Source organism: Podospora bellae-mahoneyi, chromosome 2 (assembly GCF_035222275.1).
Source record: "Podospora bellae-mahoneyi strain CBS 112042 chromosome 2, whole genome shotgun sequence".
In the NCBI taxonomy this organism is placed as follows: domain Eukaryota; kingdom Fungi; phylum Ascomycota; class Sordariomycetes; order Sordariales; family Podosporaceae; genus Podospora; species Podospora bellae-mahoneyi.
Window position 1 is genome coordinate 483,655 of NC_085881.1, and position 21,905 is coordinate 505,559.

The following is a 21,905-nucleotide window of genomic DNA, read 5'->3' on the forward strand; positions in this document are numbered from 1 at the left end:
ATGCGAGATCAATCCGCGGGTGAGATCGGGCGCATGTGAGAAGCAAGTTGTAACCTTAGATCGACTGACAGATTGTTGTCATTCGACGTCGATATGAGGATTGTTTACGACATTCAATTGAGAAAGGTAGTCGCGTGTAGAATGGGTGATAAGGTTACACAGCAGATAAGCTGCCATTGGTGAGAGGAGTTCTCTTTTGACTTATAATTTGCCCGTGGCTCGGGAAGGTCAACAGCACGTGCAAGTCACGAGGATCCGAGTGTCTTGAGGCGGCCATCGGTAGGTACCGATAGGTTGGCCCGCGTTGGTTTCATGTTGTTACTCACACTTGTCCATCTTAATCGACAACTAGGCAAGGAAACCAATGATTTGGTATCGGGGGATGTGCTTCATCGCTGGACACAACAGAAGAATTCGTCATGCCTCCTCCTTGACCGCCCGTCTCTGTGATGCTCAGCTCTGACCAGTATTTCATACCCGACGCCGACTGAAATCAAGCATACGAGCCCACCCGGTCTCGAGGTAAGCGAGACGAGGCAGAGCGGAGGTGAAGTAAAAGATGTATGTACGGAGGCCGCGATCTTTTGTGATATGTACTCCCGGAGGCCTACCGCATTACCGTACATGTCCGTCACTTGAGATCTGAACTCATCGAGTAATGGAAAGAAGAGGTTACGGCGGTCGGTCGGTTCACGGTTAGCTCGGGGGGTGACGCATCACTTGATGGCCTTATTGTTGCCCAGACGGCTGGACGGGGTTGAGGTGGATAGGGCGACATTCCCTGACATCTCGACATCTCACTCACATGTCTTATCATCTCGCATTTTGAAAAGTGTCAAAACTTCCAGATTGGGCGTTTGCCAGACAGCAGATACAGGCTATGGTGTCGATGCTTACCTACCCGCTGACGGTCGAGGTGGCGCGGTTCGATTGATCGCTGGGTGGATGAGACCTCATGAGCAACAACTGCCGTGAAACACATGCAACCAAACACATCAAACATCTGAAAGCCTCGCAAATACTAGGATACGTATACCACCCAACATCGAAGACAGATCCCCGCCGAAGAATTACCGCCGAAGCGATTGTGCTACTGTCGCCTCATGCTCAAGATGGTTGCAGTTCAGGTAGCAACAAGTCAGCCACGCCAAGCACATTCATTCACCGCCTCCAGTGAAAGTACACGGCGAAATACGATCTCGGTCTGCAAAATCACCATTTTCGTGCCTCTATCAGCTGCGATGTGCTTCCTATCAACTTCTTAAATACGAAATAAGAAATAAACCCGTGTAAAAGCGAAGAGATACTCCATTTGGCAGTGTCCGAGAAATCAGGGGATGTGGTTGACCGCCACTATCACGACTTGCAAAATCCCCTATTGGCTTTGGCGTAACACCAAGGACCATGGTGATGGTGTCATTGATGGATAAGGGTTGTTGATTCGAGATTCCTCTTGGAGAATGCTTGAAGGAGCGAATCACAAGCTGGTATTTGGGGTGTTATAGAGAGGCCTCAAAACGCGATGATCGCCCCCAACATCACACCGAAATCACGCAATCCAACCAAATTCCAACTTCGCCGACTGGCTTGATCTAGACCTCCACAACATGGTCTTCAAACTCAGAATCTCTTCTTTTAACACCCTCCAGTCTACTTCACTCGAACCCTGCATAGAGGCAAAGACGCTATTGAAGGCGTTCGATTGCTTGCAGGATCGAGGGCTAAGATCGTGCATTGTGGTGACGATGTGTTTTGTAGGGCTGATGGCTGCTACAATAAATGCAAAGAAACAGTGAGGTATCCCTTAACAAATATGACCATAAGAGGAATTATTCAACAGTACAATTGAAACCTCGTGTACTAATGTCTATGTCTATTACTTGAATTGACTGATAGATGCATGTTGAGCCCTGTTGTCGTCATTGAATCCTTAATTAGGTATTATCTCTATGGTACTAGCTAGGTACTATAGGTCAATAAACAAGGTAGTGTGCTGATACCCCAAGACACGACAGCTCACGGATGCCGAACTCATCTTACGTGGATAGCCTAGAATATACCATCATCTCGCTCGCCCAGACCAACCTCATTGGGTGTTTTGTCCGTTTTAGAATGAGGTTGGGAGGCTGTGTACCTATTAGAGGAACAAACGAGGCCAGTCCGGGGCTCCGTGGCGAATTGTAGGTCGATTTGAAATCAAAACCAAAAATAACTGCCCGATTTGGAGCCAACAGATGCAATTCAAGCAAAAGCACAAGCACCACCCGGAGAGTTTTGAGATTACAGATTCAGCAGATTGTGATAATAGATTTACTAATGGGCCCAGAACGGTGTTGTATTTGAATTCAAGTTACCTACTCAGATTAACAGATACACTGCACTGGGGAGATATACCACTCCAAACTTCCGTGAGAAATTAGTATCAAAACACCTCTGACATTTCTCAGCATCTCAACACTCAACACGCAGCATATTCCCTCGACATTCAGCCTAGTGCTATGAGCAGGTAAAATACGCCCTCGGTGCTCATCAAGAACCAAACATCAAACACACTTTAAGCATCCCAAGAAACATCATCATAGTATCAACCAAAACTAAAAAGGACTATTTCATTTCAATCTGAATCATCTATGAATAAAACCTGCGTTTCCAGGCACGCACTCGACGCAGCATAATAGCCACATTTGTCCACCTCCTCATAAGTATACAGCCAAATTCATCCGCCGTCAACGTTGGACGAAAACGACAAGAGAGCATTGGCACGATCTATAACAAAATAAAACAACCCAAAACTGAACCAACAAACTAACAGAGATAAAATAACACTAACCGAGAGAAAAGACCTTTCACGCAATGCTAACAAAAGACCCAAATATTAGAGAAAAACGGAAAAGACTTTAACCTCCAGTTGACACTTCCAAGGAAAGAGATGAGATAACCAAAACGAGATTGAAAATCGTTAACTATACTTGTGGCAGATATAAATCAGCAGTCTCTGACTGTACCAAACCAAAAAAAAACCATTTCATCCAAAGACAGTAACACATAAAAATGACTCCCCATGATAAAACAAAATGAATCCGACCGCCCCCACCGAACCTGTACATGAGTTGTTCCTCCCCCCAAAAGAGAGACTAAAAGAGGAAGAAAAGCGAAACAAACTAGTACCCAGCACCCTCTCATTAATAGGAATCCTCGTCTTTCCCGTCCATTACACACACATCTTCGTTTTTATCGACTACCCTCTCCTCTCACATGTTCGTATGACTGTTGTTTACAAAAGCACTTCGCGGATGAAGCTTCCGAGTTGCTTGGCCTGTGTCAACGGTGTGGTTAGTTGGATGCTGAAATGCAAGGAGGAACAAAAGACATACCTGATCATCATGCATCATCGAGAAGTGGTTCCCTGGCATGTGTCTGAACTGCATCTTGTTCACATCCAAGTACTCGTCCCACCTGTTGGGACCAAAGTCTGTCCGGTTGTCCAACAGGAAGAGGGCGTGTCCCTTGGGGTATGGTTCTGGTCGGGGGTCGGTGGGCAGCTTGCACACACCGTCCTCGCACCAGATGGTCGTCACCTTGGGACACTTCTCCTTGGGAATGGGCTCCGCGTCATAGTTGCTCAGCGCCGAAACACTGGCAGCGAAGTGGGGCAGGAGCCAAGGGGGGATCTTCTTGTCGTCACCGTCACCGAGGAGGCCGATGGAGGCGAACCAAGCGTGAAGTCCCTCGGGGAGAGGCTCGATAGTGACGGGGCAAGGAGCATCGATAATGATCAGGTGCTCAACCTCGTCACCAGCCTTGACCAGCTGGGAGACGATCTCGTAGGCGATGACACCACCCGCGGACCAACCGGCAAGGGAGTATGGGCCCTGCGGCTGACGACGCTTCATCTCCTCAATAAACTTGGAGGCCATGCCATAGACACCGCACTTGTATTCCTCAGGGGTCTTCATGAATGGGGAGAAGAGACCCCAGACAGCCCAGTCACCTCCCACGTCGGCGATCTCAGTGTAAGATGTAGCGGAACCGGAGCCATCTGGAATCATGAAGAGATGCTTCGTGGCGGTGCGGTGGCTGCCTGAGAGAAGAACCGAGGAAGCCTTGCGGTTCGGGTAGTCATCGACAATGTTGGTAGGTCTGGGAGGCTTGGGAGGGCAGGGCTGCTCAATGCCAATGCGGGGGTGCTGAGCGGTCTTGGGAGCGGAAGCCTGCTGCTTTGACTGCTTAGGGGCAGCAGGGCGAGGCTTGGGGGCATCAACGATGCCCAAGGCACGCTCAACATCCTTGAGAGATGGGTTGGAGACAAAGAGATCAGATGGGATCGTCAGACCGGTCTTCTCACGGAGTGTACCGAGGATAGACAAGCTCATCAACGAGTCCATGCCAAGGTTGGCAAGGTCGGGGGCAGCGAGGATCTCGTCAACCTCGACCTGCATCTCACCAGCAATGGTGTTGCGCACGATACTCTGAAGCTCGCTGCTAGAGGACCCAGACTCGTTCTTCAGACCATCACCCTTGAGAGAGTCTGTCTCACTCTCATCAAGAGGAGTGGTGACGTTGGAGTCGGAATCAATCTCAGGTGACTCATCATCAGAGTTGTCGGATTCGCTGGAAGAGATGCTCGCCTGGACGCCAGACTTCTCAAATTGAGCCAAGTAGATCTTGAAGACGCCAATAGTGGGGTGGTCAACAAAGGCATTGGAGTGAAGATCCAGGTCCATCTCCTCACGGATGCGACCGCTGACAGTCAAGGACATCAGAGAGTCAACACCAAGATCTGTGAAGGCGATGTTGTCGGCAAGCTCATCGTGGCTGCAGCCGACCTCCTTGGCAAGGATATCCATGACCTGGGAGACAACACCCTTGAGTTTCTGGTTCACCTTGCCAATGTTGGCGGGGGTGACAGTCTCCTTCTTCTTCTTGGCGGGAGCAGCCTTGACCGGGGCAGCCTTGGCCGCAGGAGCAGCACGGGCAGGTCCGCTGGAAATAGCAGTGCCGCGAGGAGGTAGCATCATGTTGAGGACCTTGCGAGGGATTGCTTGGAATTTGATGTCACCCGTGATACCGATGACCTTGTCGCCGTCGAAAACGTAGGCATCACCGGCATACATCTTGGAGCCCTTAATGGGCTGCATGCGGATGTAGCTGCGATACTCCTTGTTGGCCTGAGGAACCTCGGTGAACCTCATGGAACCCCAACCGTGAGAGATGAACACCTGCTCACGGGAGTCGACGGCGTCAGTTCCGTTGATGATGAAACCGGAGATGTGGCAAGAACTGTCGATGTGGTACGGGCTGAAAACGTAGTTGCCATCCTCCGGCGTAGTCTGGAAGCGGATCTTGGCAGTAGCCTCGCAAGTCTTGCTGTCCAAAATGACCTCCTCCATGCCCTGATATCTGCGGTTGTAGTCGACAAGAGCACCGAAGAGCTTGTAAGCAAGCCCGCGGCCAATCTTGGAAGCCTCACCACGCTGCTCAGCCGCCTTGAGTGAGTCGATGCGGGTCTTGATCAAGTAGGCAACACGGTCAAACTCGTTCTGCCAGTCCTCGAGCTCACCGAAGTAGACCTTGCAGATAGCATGGTCGGTTCTCTTGGCGCCATCACCAGTGTGGAAGACAATGTCGGCCTGGCCGGTCCTAGCATTGGCGTTGATAGTCATGCGCAGTATGTGGCTCTTTGCGGTGTCGTTGAAGATCAACGTCTTGGGAACTTCCATGTGTGCCACATTGGTGCCGATTTTTTCGGTCCCGGGACGTACCAGCTTGTAAGCGTACTGGCATGCGGTCATGGCCATGTCGCCATAGAGCGAAGATGGGCACAGAGGAGCACCGTTGACCAAGTGACCAGAGACCACGTTGCGAAGCTCTGGTTGGCAAAGATCGGACTCGGTCTCGAGGATGACAACGTCGCCGTTGACCTCCTCCTTGGTGATCTTCTGAACGGTCGTGGTGGACAGCTTGGGCTTGGGGGCCTCGATGGCCTTGGGATCAGCCTGGGTTCCGACGCGGTTCTTGGACAAGCACCAGTCACCAGTGTACTGCAGCCAGTAGTTCTTCTCATCGAACGAGTAGCTGGGCAGATCAAGCAGGCGAACCGATTCGCTGAAGTCACGGTGGAACTCGTTGAAGTCGATGTTTAGACCAGCGGTGTGCAGAGTGCACAAGCTGGAGGACAGAGTCCTGTAGCAACCCTCGTTGCGACGAAGAGTCGGGACCGCAATGGTGGCAACGCCGAAAGAAGCCTTGACCATACCAGCCAACACTGGGTGAGGGCCGACCTCGAGCCAGACAGTCTTCTCGTCAATGGCACCAGACTGCTGAGCAGAAACCAGGCCACCGAGAAAGTTGACGGCCTCACGGGCATGGTTGCGAAGATAGCCAGGCGTGATGGGCTCGTTCTCAACCATCTTACCAAGAAGGGGCGAAATGATGGGCACCTTGGGGGTGTTGAACTGTACAGACTTGGCGAGCTTCTCAAAGTCGTCCAGGATGGCGTCAACCTGGGCCGAGTGGAAGGCGAAGGGCACACGGAGCTGAGTGCACTTGAAGCCGGCGCCGGTGAGGTGTTGGGCAATCTCAGCCATCTCGCTAGACTCGCCGCTGAGAACAGTCTCGCGAGGGCCATTGATGCAGGCGACATTGACGCCAGTGGCCTTCACACCAAGAGCGTCCATGATGGTCTCGACAGAGCCCATGGTGGCAAGCATAGCATGGGTGCCGGCGGTACACTTCTCAACAAGGAGCTGGGCACGCGCGCCGACGAGGTAGATGGCATCGCTGGCGGAAAGAACACCAGCCACCTCGAGAGCAGCATACTCACCCAGACTGTGGCCAAGGACCACAGCAGGGCGGATACCCCAAGATATCCACAAGCGGGCAAGAGCCATCTCGAAGCAGGCCAGGCCAAGCTGCACAACCACTGGAGACAGCTTGGAGACATCAGACTCGCTGCCGTCAATCAGGGGCAAGAATGATGGGAAGCCATGGATCTGAGCAATGCGGTCAAACTCGTCAATGTTCTGACGGAAGACAGAGTAGTGCTCATAGAACTCTTTGCCGAGGGCGGGGTAGTGAGATCCCTGGCCAGTGAACATGAAGGCAACCTTGGGCTGCTCAGGGAGAACAGGGACGAAGTTCTCCTTGAGGCGGGTAGAAATGGCCGACTTCGCCTCATCGAGGTCACTGGCAACGACGTTCATGCGCCAGTAGTGCTGAATCTTTCTGGCAGTGGTGGTGTAGGCCACATGAGACAGCGGCGTCTCGGGGTTCCTCTCCATCCAGCCAACGAGGCGTTCCGCATTACGGATCATGGCAGCCTTTGACTTGCCGGTGAGGGTGACAACGTGGTGGCTGCGGGGATCGGCGGTGGCCTTGGGGCGCTGAGGCGCATCTTCAAGAAGCAAGCCAGTGTTACCGCCAGCGGCACTGAAGTTGTTGATGAAGACGCGTCTGGGCTTGCCATCCTTTCTTCTGAAGGGGGTGGTGTGGAAGGCAATGTTGACGTTGCGCTCAGACAAATCCTTGGGGAAAGTCTTGTTGATGACGGAGCCCTGCTTGATACCCACGTGGGGTGGGATGGCATTCTTTTGGAGCATCATGAGCACCTTGCACAGAGCAGTCACACCAGAAGCAGCCTCTCCGTGACCGACATTGGCCTTGACGGCACCGAGATAGAGAGGTCTGTTGGCAGGTCTCTTGCGCTCTGCGGGGGCAAAGACATTGGTGACAGACACCATCTCGGTACCATCGCCAGCTTGAGTGCCGGTTCCGTGCATTTCAACATAGTCGACATCAAGGGGATCCACACCAGCCTCGTCAAGAATCTGGCGAGAAAGGACAGACTGCGTGGGTCCGTGAGGATGAGTGATGGAGATGGCATCAGCAGAGTGGTTGGTGGCCGTACCCAAGATGACAGCAAGGATTCTGTCACCCTCAGCTTCGGCATCCTCCAAACGCTTGACGACCACAGAGGCGCAACCGTCACCACGGCAGTAGCCATCAGCCTCGTTGTCGAAAGTAGCGCAAGGTCCCTTCTTGGACAGGAATTGTCCTCTGCTGAGACCAGAGAAAATGTCCGGGTTGGTCATGCACGACAACCCACCGACAATGGCAGTGTCACAGTCCCGAGCCCACAGAGAGGAGCAAGCGACGTTCATAGCCGCGGCACTGGACGAGCAGGCAGTATCAATGTTGAGACTGGGTCCGCTGAAACCAAAGTGGTAGTTGATGCGTCCGGGGCCGAAAGCACGCACACCACCCGTGATGTAGTAAGTGTCGACCTCCTGGGCCGCATTCAGTTCACGCCAGTCATCAGATGTCTGGCCGTAAAAGGTGCCGATGCGGTCAAGGCGGGTAGTTGGCGTCCGGTTCGGCACATAGCCAGACATCTCGAGAGCTTCATAGGCCGTGGTCAAGGCCATGCGCTGCATGGGATCAGTCTGGAGCGCTTCACGGGGCGACATGTTGAAAAACCGAGGGTCGAAAAACCCGGGGTTCTCAATCCAGCAGCCATAGGGTGTGTGACTGGTGTTCATGATCTTTCCGGTGGGATCATAGTGAGACTTGACATCAAAGCGATCCGCCGGGACCACACGGTGGACATCCAGGCCCTTCTCCAACAGCTCCCAGAGTTTCTCGTGGCTGGCAGCATCAGGGAAGCGACCTGCCATGCCGACAATGGCCAACTTGCACCTTCCCACCGACCCATGGTTCCCGATTGTCGAGGACGTGCTCTCCGGTGACACAGCAGGCGGCTTGCGGAGGATGACCTCCAAGTCTGTCTGAGACTTGAGAAGATTCGCGAGCGTCGCGGCATTTTGAGTGGGCCCCAGCGGCAAAATGAGACAGCTATCTCCCTTGAACTGGCGCGCCCGCTCGAGACACCCGTCGAGGACCTTGTTAAACATCAGAGTCTCATTGAGAATTTCAAACACGACTGATTTGATCAGCGTCCGCGTATCCGTCGCCGCGAACCAAGTCCCCGATGTGCATGACATAACCGCCGACCGTGGCCGGGTGTTGTAGAAGGCATCGACCACTTCCGGATCATCTAAATGCAGAATCTTGTCGATGTTGGCGGAGGCGTGTAGATGAGCGGCATGATACGGGCCGTAGACTGGAATCGACGTCGGCTTGGCTGACAGCCTGCCCTTGGCAACCAAGAGTCTGAGCGTGGTGGGCGGCCCAGAAATGGCGAGGCTGCTGGCGGAGGCGGCACTGACATAGGCACGGCTCGCCTGGGGAATGCCCTGATACAGGTTGTCAGTTGGCATGCACAGAATGAGACACTGAGTGAGACTGTTTACACTTACATTTTCGCGATGGAAGCTCTCGAGGGCAGCCGTGGCATCGTCCTCCTTGAGCCCTGGGAAGATGTATGTCCAGCTCTCTGATTGCTCATTGGCAGGACATAATCGGTCTCCCAGTGTGTGAACGTACGACCCAGTCCTGAAGGCGAGAAGGACAGCCTGGACGGCCACAGGTACCAAGGCTGACAGGGATGGTGTCGATGCAATGGCAGAGGCGGCAAACAGCCCAGAACAGAGACCGACAAGGTGGGTGCTATCATGCCGGGTCACATCCTCGAAGTTCTTCTCTGCGTGACTGTAGTGGTACTGTGGTTAGCTTCAACGGTGTGCTGTGCAACCCCAGAGAGGGGGTTTGAGGGTGGATCGCCCGGGGGGGGGAGGGGGGGCAGTCTCACTCGATGTAGTGTGCCAGTTGAGATATACACAACAACGCCCCATCGATTCCTGGGTGCTTGAGCTTCTGGGCGTAGTATCTCTCGTTTAGTTGCTGAAGAGTTCGGAAAATCGGCAGTCGTGATCGTTCCACTCGAGGCAACTTCTCAACTTCCTTCCTCAATTCGTGCCCGGCTTGCTCCAAGAAGGCCTTTGCGAGTATACCCTGTTTCTCCTGGCGAAAGAACTCGGCGAGGAAGCCGTGGGTATCAAGAGACTGGTCTCCGAAGAGAAGGAATGCCAACTTGTCAGCCATCTTGGAAGCCTCTTGACGGTTGTGATTATTATGGGGTGAGTGGATGATCCAGGAAGTTGGGTCCGGGAGGGAGCTACCACGGTCTTATTATATGAACGAGACCGGAAACGTAGGGCAGGATCCTCAGAGACAAAAATGATCCTAGATCTGCCTGCCATGTGAGAAGGCTCAGCACCGGCGTCGAGAGTCAACTCCAAGCAGGGGGAGGGGTGCGAGGTGTGGCAACAACAAAGAACGGTAGCCACACCCCCTATTCTGCTGCACTATCCAATCCACGATCCTTTTTGCCGGTGGGATAAGCCCAGTGTCCGGTGTTGCTAAGTTTCGGTGACCGAAGACTCATTGATAGTCTTGGGGTTTCCCCTTTGGGGCGGCCCTCGATAGGCAAACGATGGGTACCTCGACTCGGGACACCGGCTCGATAGCCACCGCACTTGGGCCTGAAGAAACGCCATTGTCATGTAGCGGGACTCTCCAACGCAAGGGTCATGGTGCTAAGATGGGGCCGGGGCTTTTGTCATGACCAACACAGACAGCTGAGGATGCCGTGGGAGGACGGAGGGCCAGAAACGGCCCTTGCTGGCAAACCACTGCGAAAGCCAGGCTCCACCAGTCCAACGGTTCCTGAACGGACAGCAGGAACAGGGTTATCGGATAGCACGCCAGCCCTGCACTTGCAGGCCCCATCAGTACCCCCTAGCCAGCGGCCACACTAGCTCTGCTGGTAAGGGATAGGCAGCGACGTAAACTCAGAAGCGAGAGGCAAGGACAAAGCGTCGAAGCCAAAACAGACCATGTTCAACGGCGTCGATGATACGGCACCCGCCAGTGGCCCGAGAGGTTCCCGCCCTTTGCTGATCGTCATGGCTTGCAAGGAGGTTTGCAGTGGCCGGCCGCTGAGCCTATCGTTCATCGGACTATGGTGACGGACTCCCCCACGACACCCACGGCGCGCACGACCCGACCATACAGAGTACACAAAAATTGCTGAAAAGCGGCTCGCAGTTTCCCCTTTGCAGCAGATCGTGCCTGATTTAGCCGCGGGTCCCTGGCGGATCAGGCCACCGCTCATGGTGCTGTCAAAATCGCCCTCAGGAGAGCCGTGGTGAGGATGGTTGCGGACAACAAGGCATGTAGTTACCGCCAGCTGACAAGGGGTGGGAGCCTCATCGGCCGTAGGTGGCATAACCGGCGATTGCAACTCTTCACGGCATCCCATAGGTCCAGATCATCCCACCAGCTAGCTGCTGCAGCTGTCAAGCAGACGGACACATAGATCGACCGCCAAATCGGTTGCGGCAGCAGAACGGAAATCAACACAATACTGCCGCGGGAAACTTCCAGAGCGACGGCAGGGTCAGGGCAGACATGACGTTGTGCCGAAAACGACCAGGCAGATCAAGCTTCGACCCCAGGTCTGGCAAGGTAGCATCAGCGGCCTCAAACTCGCTCATTGTGCTTGTGTCGCCGTTGCCGTGGTCATCGACAGGAACGAGAATGCAAGATAGGAGCACACTTGATGCTGGCTCGCACGGGTCCAACTGATCCCGACACACTTGTCATGTACACGGCATGATATCGAAAACCTGAAGTCTGCTCCTGCTCCTCTAATTGTGCACCCACTGCGAGACGCGCCTGCAAGGTTGTCAAGGGCTGCAATGGTTCCAGCAGACAGCCGGATGAGGGGAGGTCAGATGAGAGACATCAAATTCCAACACCCGCCCACGCCACTGGGCGGATCGACGGCGACCATGTCCGCACACGACGATATGATCTTAACGGTTGGTTCGCGATTGAGATGCCGCATGTAGGCGACTGCTGCTGTTGGTTGCCGGTCCAGGACCCAGTATATTGGCACTGATTTTCGACATGCTGAACACAACCAATTTTGTCTTTCTCTCTCTCCTCTAGCCCCATAACTGGAAAGATGGATGGATGTTCTGCGTCTCAGGTACAGCATCACAGCCGAACAGCTGGTCCGTGATTCTCCAGGGAAGAAGCATGTTTCTTCAAGGCACACAGCGAGGTCCTCAGCAAACGACAGGGCCATCCTGGCAAACGGGCCCTGGGTCTTGATTCAAAGTCCACAGCCTCGCGAGGGACGGGGGAACGAGGGGGTGTCGATAACAGGCCTGGAACGGTCAAACTAGCTTGGTAGTTGGCCAGAAAATGGCGTTCAGATGAAGGTGTAGCGTAGCTTGCCTGGTGCAAGCCTCCGAGACCGGTCCAGGCAGGTAGCTAGGTGTGTGTGTGCGTTCGGTATGCATCGAACAATTTGGCCGATGGTTGCCGCTGAGGTCTCTGGCTTGGCTCTTCCGTGATCTCGGCCCGTGGTTTGGTGTTGACATTCGGAAACGGAATGAGGGAGCGCTGTGATGAGCATTGGGCGGTGGGTTGAATCGTGACGCACTGTTCGAAGCTTCTCATTGATGGAGAGCACGCATTCGGGCTCTAGGTTCCCGCCAAGAATCTTTTGCTGGGGAAAAAGCGGGGACGCCTTTCGGTAGCTGCCGGAACATCTCCACCACTCAGCTCCACAGTTGAAGATTGGACGCCCACTGATAACCCTGAGGTCCTGTAAGCCCCTAACCCTGCTCTATTCAGAATCACCAAAGCAACACAGGATGAACACAGAACACAGAACACACACAGAGCAGGAGCACATGGCAAAAGCTCAACCACTGGAAAGGTATCACGACAACTGGACTGTATACAGCTTACGTTGCCCCTTACCTCACGTCATCGCCACAGTTTTGGGTGGTGGTATCTGATGGCTCGCAGCCTTGTTCCAGGCCTGGATTACATCAGCTCAACGGCTGAGCGCCTCCTCCCGTCTTCTGCAAGAAACGGCGATCGACAGAACGCCCGAGACGGGCCAGTTTCTTTTTCCAAATCTACCATCTCAACGGTCACTACTCATCAGTGCTCGCACCGGGAGGTCAGACCCTTCGTATCTACGAGCTTTATCTCCTTCCAGCCTTCCCGATCAGAGTCGCCGTGTTGTGCTCACCGGGCATTGTCCCCGCCCCGAGGAAGCCCGGAAACCAGCTCCCGGCCGTCCGCTTGTCGAAACCTTCTCATCGACGTCCAGTCTTGCGGCGCGGCTGTCTGTGGCCAGTCTAGCGGAAATAACCGGTCGCTGTTCCCAATGTCATCATGCAGCCACCACCACACCACCACCACACCACCACCACCGGACTCCGGGTTTCGCTTCGCCCGTCAGCCGCTGTGCCGTTGCTCTTAACCAACAGATACCCTTGTCCGGCCATGCTCCCCAGATCAATACCAGATTTGCCAAGACACCACCAGGCGATTGTGTTCCATAACCAGACCCATGGGACTGCATTCCAGTCATATTTGTACCTTCGGCATGCTATATGCTGTTCAATGAGATCACCCGGTACTCATCAGGGGCAACCGCATATTAGAGCAAGATGAGGCACTTTGCTCTGTCGATGCGCTTGCTAGCCCGTCGTGCTTTTAAGCCCATGGCCGTACACACAACATGACAAAGTTCCGTGAGACAGCTTCAATGTCAAATGTCATTGCTGGCTGGGTTCAGCTTCCATATGCACCCAAGAGCTGTGCGGTTCGGGGCTTGCGCAAAGCTGGGTCCTCTGTACGACCCTCGGCCAACCTCTTTTTTGCCAGACATCGTGTTCTACTTCTCTTCGCTTTCCATCTTCGCAAGCCCTCCTTCTTTGAGGCTGTCAGTATTTTCGCGCCGACGTGGCACCGGCACTTGCTGGTCCTGTCATGAGCAAACACTGAGTCATTTCAGCCAGCATCTGTCGTCCTCCCCAGCCGGAACTCGGGCGGCCTTTCCTCAAGCCACAGGTGGCACAGAAAGCGATAACCACATCCCCAAGTGAACAATAAGCTGGCTACATTCTCATGGCCATCTCTTGGATCTCTGCTGATGGCTATGTGCAAGTTTTCCCGAACAAGACCGGATCACCGGTATCGATGGCATGACCAAAGATAGCATACGGATGGCCATCGGCATTCCGGAACATATCCCGATCTCCATGCGGCTGGCTGCGCTCAAAAGACTTGGGGAAGCACGCCAACGTGGATGTCGGTTAGAGGTTGAAGATACTAAACATGTAAGACAGGTTGATATCAATTTCTTCTATCCGACGGGGAAGCCTGTCAACCCGTTGTTTGTGTGACACCGTAGTCTCCGGATTTGTGATGGCGTTATCAGAGAAGGTTGAGGCCATCGCATGGTGAATGCCCAGCCCTAGTCAATGCGCTCTAGGCACTCACCGTTCGGGTTCATGGGATGCTATATTATGAAGCTGTGTACACCAGGAACATCCCAAAATTAGACTTTACCAATGTATGCCGTCCACCGCTCACTACATTCTCTGACGGCATGAAAAACTACATATCATATCAGGAATGTCTCTTAGTGGAGCCCACTACCACTCCATTTCATAGGTTTCTTGAGCTTTCGGTACCAGTAATATCCTCCAACCATGGTCTTATCCACGAATCGGAGGGCACATGTGCTTTTTGCAGGGTTTACGCAGATATACACTCCCCGAGACGTACAGGTTAGCCATCTGAGTGGTTGTCCCTGTACCTGGCGGCCCGTCCTCGGTTGCTTATCGACCGAAATATCCTGGTATGAGGGTTGTTGGCATTTGCCATCCCAGAGGCTCTCTAATACCATATCCGACGAAACCGTGGCACTTACGCAGGCTCTGATGGATAAGCATTACAAGAAGTCAGAGTCCGCGGAGAAAAGTCCGTAGTCTTCTATCTACTGTTCCTCTTTTCGGACCTGAAACGCAGGGATTTTGACCGAGTCTCGCCTATACGATTTGTCATTCCTGGCGAAGACATCTCTCCACACCGCGGTGAGGAATACCACGGGAGGTGGGGTGTGCAAGCGGGTTCTTTTATGCAAAGCTGATCCTCTCCCTTCGAGTCCGATTGCAGGGAACCATAAAGCGCACTTGCGTGGGGGACTGCGTGATGTCGTGGTTGGCTGCTCAGTAGGACAGTAATATTGACAGTGGCCGGGCAACTAGATATTGCAACTCTGGGCTGAAATGCTGTGCACACTTGCTTGATATCAGACAAGGAATACTTCACGAAACTGACACCATCTTCACCGCCGCTTGCCAGTGGCTTTCCGTGCATCGGAACCGGAGTGAAGAGACGAAAGTCAGGCTCTCATAAATAGGGAGGCAGGCTTCAAACAATGAGGTTGTGTTTCCTGACCATGATCCCGCTTCTCTTGCTGATCAGCACTAAACCCCACAATGTCTCTCCCTTGGGTCTTGTGGATCTTTCCTCTTCCCGTTCTCTCCTCCGCTCCCTTTCTTGGCTATCTCTTTATCTGTGACCACAGAGACTTTCCTTCAGTTCATGTAGAGCCATCACATTGCTTGCAGCTCGTATTCTCTCACTTCATTCCATAAAACCAACGAAGATCTTTAGTCAATGTAAGTCAGTGTTTTCATGTGATTCTCTTTCCCTTGATCATTTGGGCACAGTTTTCGTTACCAAATATCATGGGAGAAGAGAACTGTTCTAGAAAGCCGGCATATTCAAGATATTCTAGACATCTAGACCTCGTATAGTAGCAAACTACAACAGCTAACAATGCCATTCATAGCAGGTTCATCCAAGGCAACACCAGTGCAAAGTCTCAATGTCAACTCAACCTCTACAGCCGAGTCTTTCATCAGCCCTCCATCTTCATTACTCCTAACCACACCTCAAAACTGTTTACCCTCCCTAGGTAATTTCGCTTACAACAAGTTGCTGCTCATTGGCGCAACCTGCAACTTGCACCATTCTCAACTCACTTAAGCTCACTCGTTCATCCCGTACGTTCTCATCTCCATCTCAATCAAAGTGAGCCCTGACTTTTCATCCAAACTCCATTCTCTATTCATTCTATCTCTTTTAAAAACACTACCTTATCGTCATTAACACTCAACCCCTACATGAAATATTCTCTCATCTTGCAACAAAAGCCAGCCATTAATCCGCCACCAAATACATCACCATGCCCTGAAATCCCCGAATCAAAAAACACAACAATTTTCTTTTAACACATCGGAGGTATTAGGGGCACCTAATAAAAACAGCAGTTTGCGCCCCAACCCCATACAGAAAGGCAGAAACAAATGGAATCTCCTTTCCTCTTCCCTCCAATCCAACAACGACAAAAGAAAAAAGGACAGGCTCAAATCCAAAAGAGCCTAAAACCCAATCCAAAAACCACAAAAGAAAAAGCCCAAATCCATCAAAGCCAAAAAAGATCCATGGTATCATCCCCCATCGCCAACCCGCCCTCCATGCCCGAGTCGGCATCCCTCATCCCTCCAAATCAATACTTAGTCCACTTCCTAGAAGAAGAAACTCCCCATCCCTGAGGCAAGCCTCCCCATCAACCCCCTCTTCTTGCTGCTAGACCCAGCATACATAGCCCCGTTATAAATCGTCGGCGGCACCGTCACCATCCCCGTGGTATCCAAATAATCCTGCGTATTGCCCGCCGCGTTGCCACTCACCGGGATGCCCATCTTGTTGCAAGCATCCAGATGATCCTGAGGGAAGGTCAGGTTCCTCAGCCTGTCCGGCGCCTCAATGATGGTGGCCGTCAGGCCCATCTCGACATGCCACTCAATGTGGCAATGGAACAGCCAAGTGCCCGGATTGGTGGCCTTGAACCGCAAGACGGCGTGCGAGTGCGCCATGACCGTGACGGTGTCGCGCCGGGGCGGCTTCTGGTTGTAGTTGGTGTCCCTGCCGGACCAGTCCCCGGTGCCGGTCTTGGGGCGGTCGAGAACCTGGAAGTGATGGCCGTGGAGATGGAAAGGGTGGGTGGCAGCATCCTGGTTGTTGACCACGATCTGGACGACATCGCCGTAGTTGACAATGAAGGGGTTGATCTGGCCGTAGACGATGGGATTGCTGTTGTCGTCGCCCGTGGTGGCGGCCGAGTACAAGGCCGGCACCTTTTGGTCGATGTATGTCAGGTTGTTGAAGCAAGCGCGGGGGTAGCCGTTGGCATCTGTGCAGAATGCGAAGTCCATTTTGATCAGAGTGTCATAGTTGGTGTCGTTCCCCCCGAGGATCGCCTCGTTGTCATATGGCTTGAAGTGGGAGTCGTCAGCAGGCTTCCACTTGTGCACCACGTCCTTCTTGGTGTTTGGTTTGTTGTAATCCATGGTGAGGTAGCCAGTGTAGTTGTGTGGCCATTGGAGGGGACCCAAGTCGGGATTTGTCCAGTCGCGGTTGATATCCAGCGAGATCAAGAATGGGTAGTTGTCGTTGTCTCGATCAATGCACTCGATGATGAAGTCGTAACGCTGAGCCGTGGCAATGCGGAGCTGATACTTGACCTCCTTTTGCAGATAGTCGGCGTCATTCATGATGATGTTAATGTCGTGAGAATCGAAGTGAATCATGGCGGAAGCCAAGGCGGCGAAGCTGATCATGCGGAAGCGATACTTCCTGCCTTTGGTGAAGTTGACATTCAACCCAGCTCCCTCGTTGATGATCATGCCATCAGGAATTGGCGGAGCGAATCGAGTATTGCTAGGCTGCAGCATGTTGCGGACCATGGTAAGAGACTCATTGTGGTACCTATCACTTGTTAAGTTGAGCCTCACAACCACTGGATGGTAAGCAACTCACCAATCAGAAACCGTCAAGATAATCTCTTCATCGTACGAGCCGGCATAGGGGTCATTAGGATCGTGAACAAGGAAAACTCCGCGCAGGCCGTCGGGGTATTGACCCATGTTGTGCGAGTGATCTAATGTTGTTCTCAGCAAATGTCACTTTGCATAGCGGTCGAGCCAAACTTACACCAAAAGGTACCGCCGACATCAACCACGAATTTATACTGGAGAGTCGAGCCGGGAGGTACTGGGCACTGGGTAACACCGCTTGGCCCATCCATCTCGGGAGTCTGAACCTGGTTGATGCCGTGGAAATGGAGACCACTTGTCTGATTCCCGAGATTGTTAGTGAAGTTGATGATCACGGTATCACCGACCGTGGCATCAATCTGTGGACAAGGCCAAGCATTGTTGATGCCGACCACTGGCCTCCCAACTCCATCTGGGGCTGCCCAGACCCAGGTTGCCGTCCAGTCATAGGTAACAGTAGCTGCTTTGACCGCCGTGGCGAAAGACAGAGCCGCAAGCGATAGAACACCAGACGACTTCATGGTCACCTGTTACTGCTCTCCAGTAAAATCTCGTTGACACCTTGACCACGATCTGGCCGATGGCAGGTGCGAGGGTAACGAATGAGGGTGAATAAGTATTAAAAATTAAAGAGGTGAAGGGGGGAGGAGGAGGAGGAGAGCCAGAGGAGAAAGCAACCGAATGCCCGGTTGAAGAGGTGTCGGATAATCCAAAGGAAAGATAGAACCCTCGAGAGTGGGAAACGAGGCCATTATATCGACCGGCCACAAGATAGCGTGAAGGCGAGAACGGAAATGCAAGGCCGCATGGTGCACCTACCGCAACAGGACACTAGGCCATCGTGAGGATCGTCCAACCAGTGCTCGGGTGCCAAGCGTCTTCTCCTAGTCCAGTATCGCGGGTTTTCGCTAACCCCCGGACCATACACTCCAAACAGGGGGGGGGGGAAGAGGCTGAGGGATCCATCAATGGCCGAAGATGTTGGGGAGCAGAAGACGGAGCTAGTATCGATTGTCTGTGTTCTCTTGGTATTGATGAGTGGCTTCTTGGCCAAAGTTCCGTTTCTGACGACTGTTTGATGCTGATTAGGTCGTCAACTGGGCTGATGGTCTCTATGGCTGCAGATACAAGATGAGAAGGCGTGGCAAGGGCGGCGAGCTGGTGTGGAGAATTGGAAGCTGGGTCCAACGGCTGCCACGGAATAGCGAAGATGCCGCGGCATCAGAGAAACAGAAACAGGACACGGGTGGGCGCGTTTTGGCCGCCTCGAGCTTGTGGGGAGTTGGGTTTGGGCTAGCGGGCTGGTGCATCTTCCTCATGCATGTAGGCAAGCCGGCCACGGAAAGAACAAAAGAATTCCTGTAATCTTCCAAATTGGGCGTCCTTGACGCAGCCATCGAAGCAAGGGGGTCGGTATCAGTCGAAACCATCACTGCTGGAACAACAGGCACAAGTTCCCACAGAAAGCGTAAACCTAGAGCTGATATTTTCGGTGTTGTTTCCACCTGTTCCTCCTCGAGTAATCATCAGGGCGCAAGCTAACAACAATAACAACACCACCACCCACACCCAGCTCGCAAAACAGTAATCCGAATCCCGAGAAAAAGGTCTCACTAACAACGTACAACGGTCAAATCGGCACCCACCATGGGGAGACTGAATGCGGCTAATGGCGGTTAGCCCCCTTGGACTCGATCCGCTCGGCCGCTGGCATAAGGTCCAGCACAAAGAGTATCGAGGACGCAGTGGGAGGCAACCGCTCAACCACTAAATTTCAATGCGCAGATGTTGCCGGTAAAGGTTCACCCGTGTAACTGCCAGACATGGCATAATGGCTGCGTCTCTCACCTGACCCTTGGAAGTCATGATGGAGGTGTGGCAACGCAACTTTCGATAGTTGTTCGCTGTGTGAAACCTGAGCTGAGCGGTGGACTTGGCCCATACCTTGAACGTCACTCGAATTTCAATGAAGCCCTCCTGAAGAAACAGATCGGCGCAACCACGAGGGTGAAAAAGGCGGGAAAACAAAACACCTAGCGTTGGTGTTGCGGAAGAGCGGCTCTCACCGACACCTACATCCTGGATCTCCAAGTCGGCTGTGACCTCCATCGTCATCTCCCCTATCAAGCCATTGAAGCTGTTTGACGGTCAACTATTGCCAATAAGAATCCTTCATGCGGCTTGTGCCTTGACAGGTGTAACAAGACTCGAGAAGCTGTGTTCGAGGGGAGAGATCAAGAGCCGTCTTGGCAGAGGAAGTTGAAAGAAGCGCGTGGGGAGTGGGGCTTGGTGGAGCCCGCTACCGCTAGGACCAGGGGCTTTTAGCAGGGTCCAGCGGGGCGTTGATTGCCGGAAATAGCGTGAGGCGCTGGTGATCTGCAGATGGGATGTTTTCTTTTCCACTTGCATCTTGGCTCGAGCAGCAGCGCTGGTTTGCTCCCTGCGTACCCCAACCCTCCCGTCCCGGCTTGTCTGGCTGCCTTGGCAACCCTCCTTGACCGCTCCAACGGCGTCGGCCCTCGAGCCGACAGGATGATGGTCTTCGGTCTTGAGTGCGTGCTGCGAGATCGAGCCACCAAGAGAGCCGGCCTTAGGTGCTCAGCTTCCGGTCTTTGGATGCCACGAGATCGCCGAAGCTTTGTTACCGCCGGTCCCGAGCCCATAATTTGCAATACTTCATTTCCTGGTTTCCCTCACGGCTTCCAAGTCGCTTTGGTCTTCTTTTTCTCGGGGCTTCTTTCTCTCCTGAACTGTGGCTTGGGCAACTGCCTGTGGCAGCCAGTTCTGCTCGCAGTGGTGCGCGCCGGTCGCCAATAGCAAGATGGGGCCTTTCTTATTTCCCGATGATGGCGTTTTGGGGCGTCCTCCATCCTGCCCAGGGTTTACGGGTGGTGATGAGGGTGTGTTGCTGACTTTGTTGTATGCTTCTTTTCTGCGAGAGCTCGGTCTTGGGCTGAGATGTGTCTGGGATACGTGAGATACGTGGGCCACTTCCCGGCCGAGCTCGGTGATTCTGTCAGTTCTGTCAGATAGGCCTCGCAGCTGGCTGCAGCAGCCAAGCAGTGTACCGCATTTTCGTCGACCTTAACTCGCCCAATTACGTTCATGGTCGCACTTTTGGGTAGGATATGTCCTATCTGGAACAATCGAAGGCTGGATAACATCAAGTGGAAGCAAAGTAAATCCTTCACCACCCCGGGTGTGCACTGACTGACTAATAGCCGCTGCCAGCAGGACATACCCGCATGTTGAAATACGAGAGGCACCAATTTGTGAACTTTGAGTACGAGAATGGGATTTGCAAGCGACGAGTTGCCCGTGTTTCAAGTGGGATGAAAGGATGCGTCTCTCCGTCTCATGACCTTCTCATTATCGGAACGAGAATTGGATCCTTGGTCATACCCATCCTTGATACAGCCAGCCCTAGGGGAATTAAAGGCGTGCTCGGTCTATAAGCTCATCCTCGGATGAAATATCTCACCAATTACCCGAGGGGAACCTTCCGAGTCCTAAAGACGGGGTGGATGACAAACGAGGATCCGGCAGAAATCCTGCCAAGAACCGGCAACATATTGGTGGGTAACACACGATGCTGAATGGAAAAGGTCGAGACCTGCCCCTGCAAGGTGCTAACTTCACATTTCACAGGCAACACTCTCACAATATGTCCCGTCGCTCCATCATGTTCACTATCATATCCCTTAGTGTCAAATAGGTAGGTAGGTATACCTCACAACACAGTCCTCTGCTCGTTTTCGTGGTTAGAATACGCTTCACATGGACCAGACATACTCGGAGCACATGCTCCTTGTCACACAAGAGCTCAGTCACCTTCCCTGCTCAAGGGTTATCCCCGGCACTTTCCGAGTTCCCGGAACGCTGTAAACAACAATTATTGAACGGCTGAAGGCATCTGCAAGATTGCTCACCAATATATTTACACCACATGAACATCATAGAGCCGTAGCTGCCCGTTATTACATGCCCATACCACTTGGCATAGGACGCTCCACAGCAGTCTACCTTATCACATAGCCAAGCATTGCTCATGATGGAAAAGCAAAGTCATAATTATCCTAAACAAGAACGTCACACACGCCAAGGAGACTATCAGTGAATATGAGCTCCCTTAAATTTCCTCATAGATCCTCCAAGTATAGAGCAGGATCTAATATTCAGGGGCAACAACGTTTGTGTAACTTCATGAACAAATACAGTACCAACAGC

At 53.0% G+C, this 21,905-nt stretch overlaps 2 protein-coding genes across 2 annotated transcripts; both read right to left on the minus strand.

Moving 5' to 3' along the window:
• Window positions 1-2,317: 2,317 nt before the first annotated feature.
• PaPKS1 (Polyketide synthase) lies at window positions 2,318-12,591 on the minus strand. The gene is made up of 4 exons (XM_062875781.1): window positions 9,707-12,591; window positions 9,315-9,606; window positions 3,375-9,251; window positions 2,318-3,316 (listed from the first exon to the last, which is right to left on the minus strand). Exons 1-4 carry the CDS (start codon window positions 9,997-9,999, stop codon window positions 3,275-3,277), a joined length of 6,504 nt encoding a protein of 2,167 aa, XP_062734297.1. The 5' UTR covers window positions 10,000-12,591; the 3' UTR covers window positions 2,318-3,274.
• Window positions 12,592-15,666: 3,075 nt separating this feature from the next.
• ABR1 (ABR1-like multicopper oxidase) lies at window positions 15,667-20,867 on the minus strand. The gene is made up of 4 exons (XM_062875782.1): window positions 17,836-20,867; window positions 17,662-17,782; window positions 15,963-17,610; window positions 15,667-15,930 (listed from the first exon to the last, which is right to left on the minus strand). Exons 1-3 carry the CDS (start codon window positions 18,197-18,199, stop codon window positions 16,368-16,370), a joined length of 1,728 nt encoding a protein of 575 aa, XP_062734298.1. The 5' UTR covers window positions 18,200-20,867; the 3' UTR covers window positions 15,667-15,930; window positions 15,963-16,367.
• Window positions 20,868-21,905: the final 1,038 nt, after the last annotated feature.

What these genes read in the sequence shown, in the direction of transcription:
- PaPKS1 (XM_062875781.1), bottom strand. Translation starts at nt 9,999, where the DNA reads ATGGCTGACAAGTTGGCATTCCTTCTCTTCGGAGACCAGTCTCTTGAT. An exon ending in CAACTGGCACACTACATCGA is followed by an intron (nt 9,607 to 9,706) that starts GTGAGACTGCCC and finishes GTACCACTACAG; the next exon opens with TCACGCAGAGAAGAACTTCG. An exon ending in AGAGCTTCCATCGCGAAAAT is followed by an intron (nt 9,252 to 9,314) that starts GTAAGTGTAAAC and finishes AACCTGTATCAG; the next exon opens with GGCATTCCCCAGGCGAGCCG.
- ABR1 (XM_062875782.1), bottom strand. Translation starts at nt 18,199, where the DNA reads ATGAAGTCGTCTGGTGTTCTATCGCTTGCGGCTCTGTCTTTCGCCACG. An exon ending in TGTCGGCGGTACCTTTTGGT is followed by an intron (nt 17,783 to 17,835) that starts GTAAGTTTGGCT and finishes GAACAACATTAG; the next exon opens with ATCACTCGCACAACATGGGT. An exon ending in ATCTTGACGGTTTCTGATTG is followed by an intron (nt 17,611 to 17,661) that starts GTGAGTTGCTTA and finishes AACAAGTGATAG; the next exon opens with GTACCACAATGAGTCTCTTA.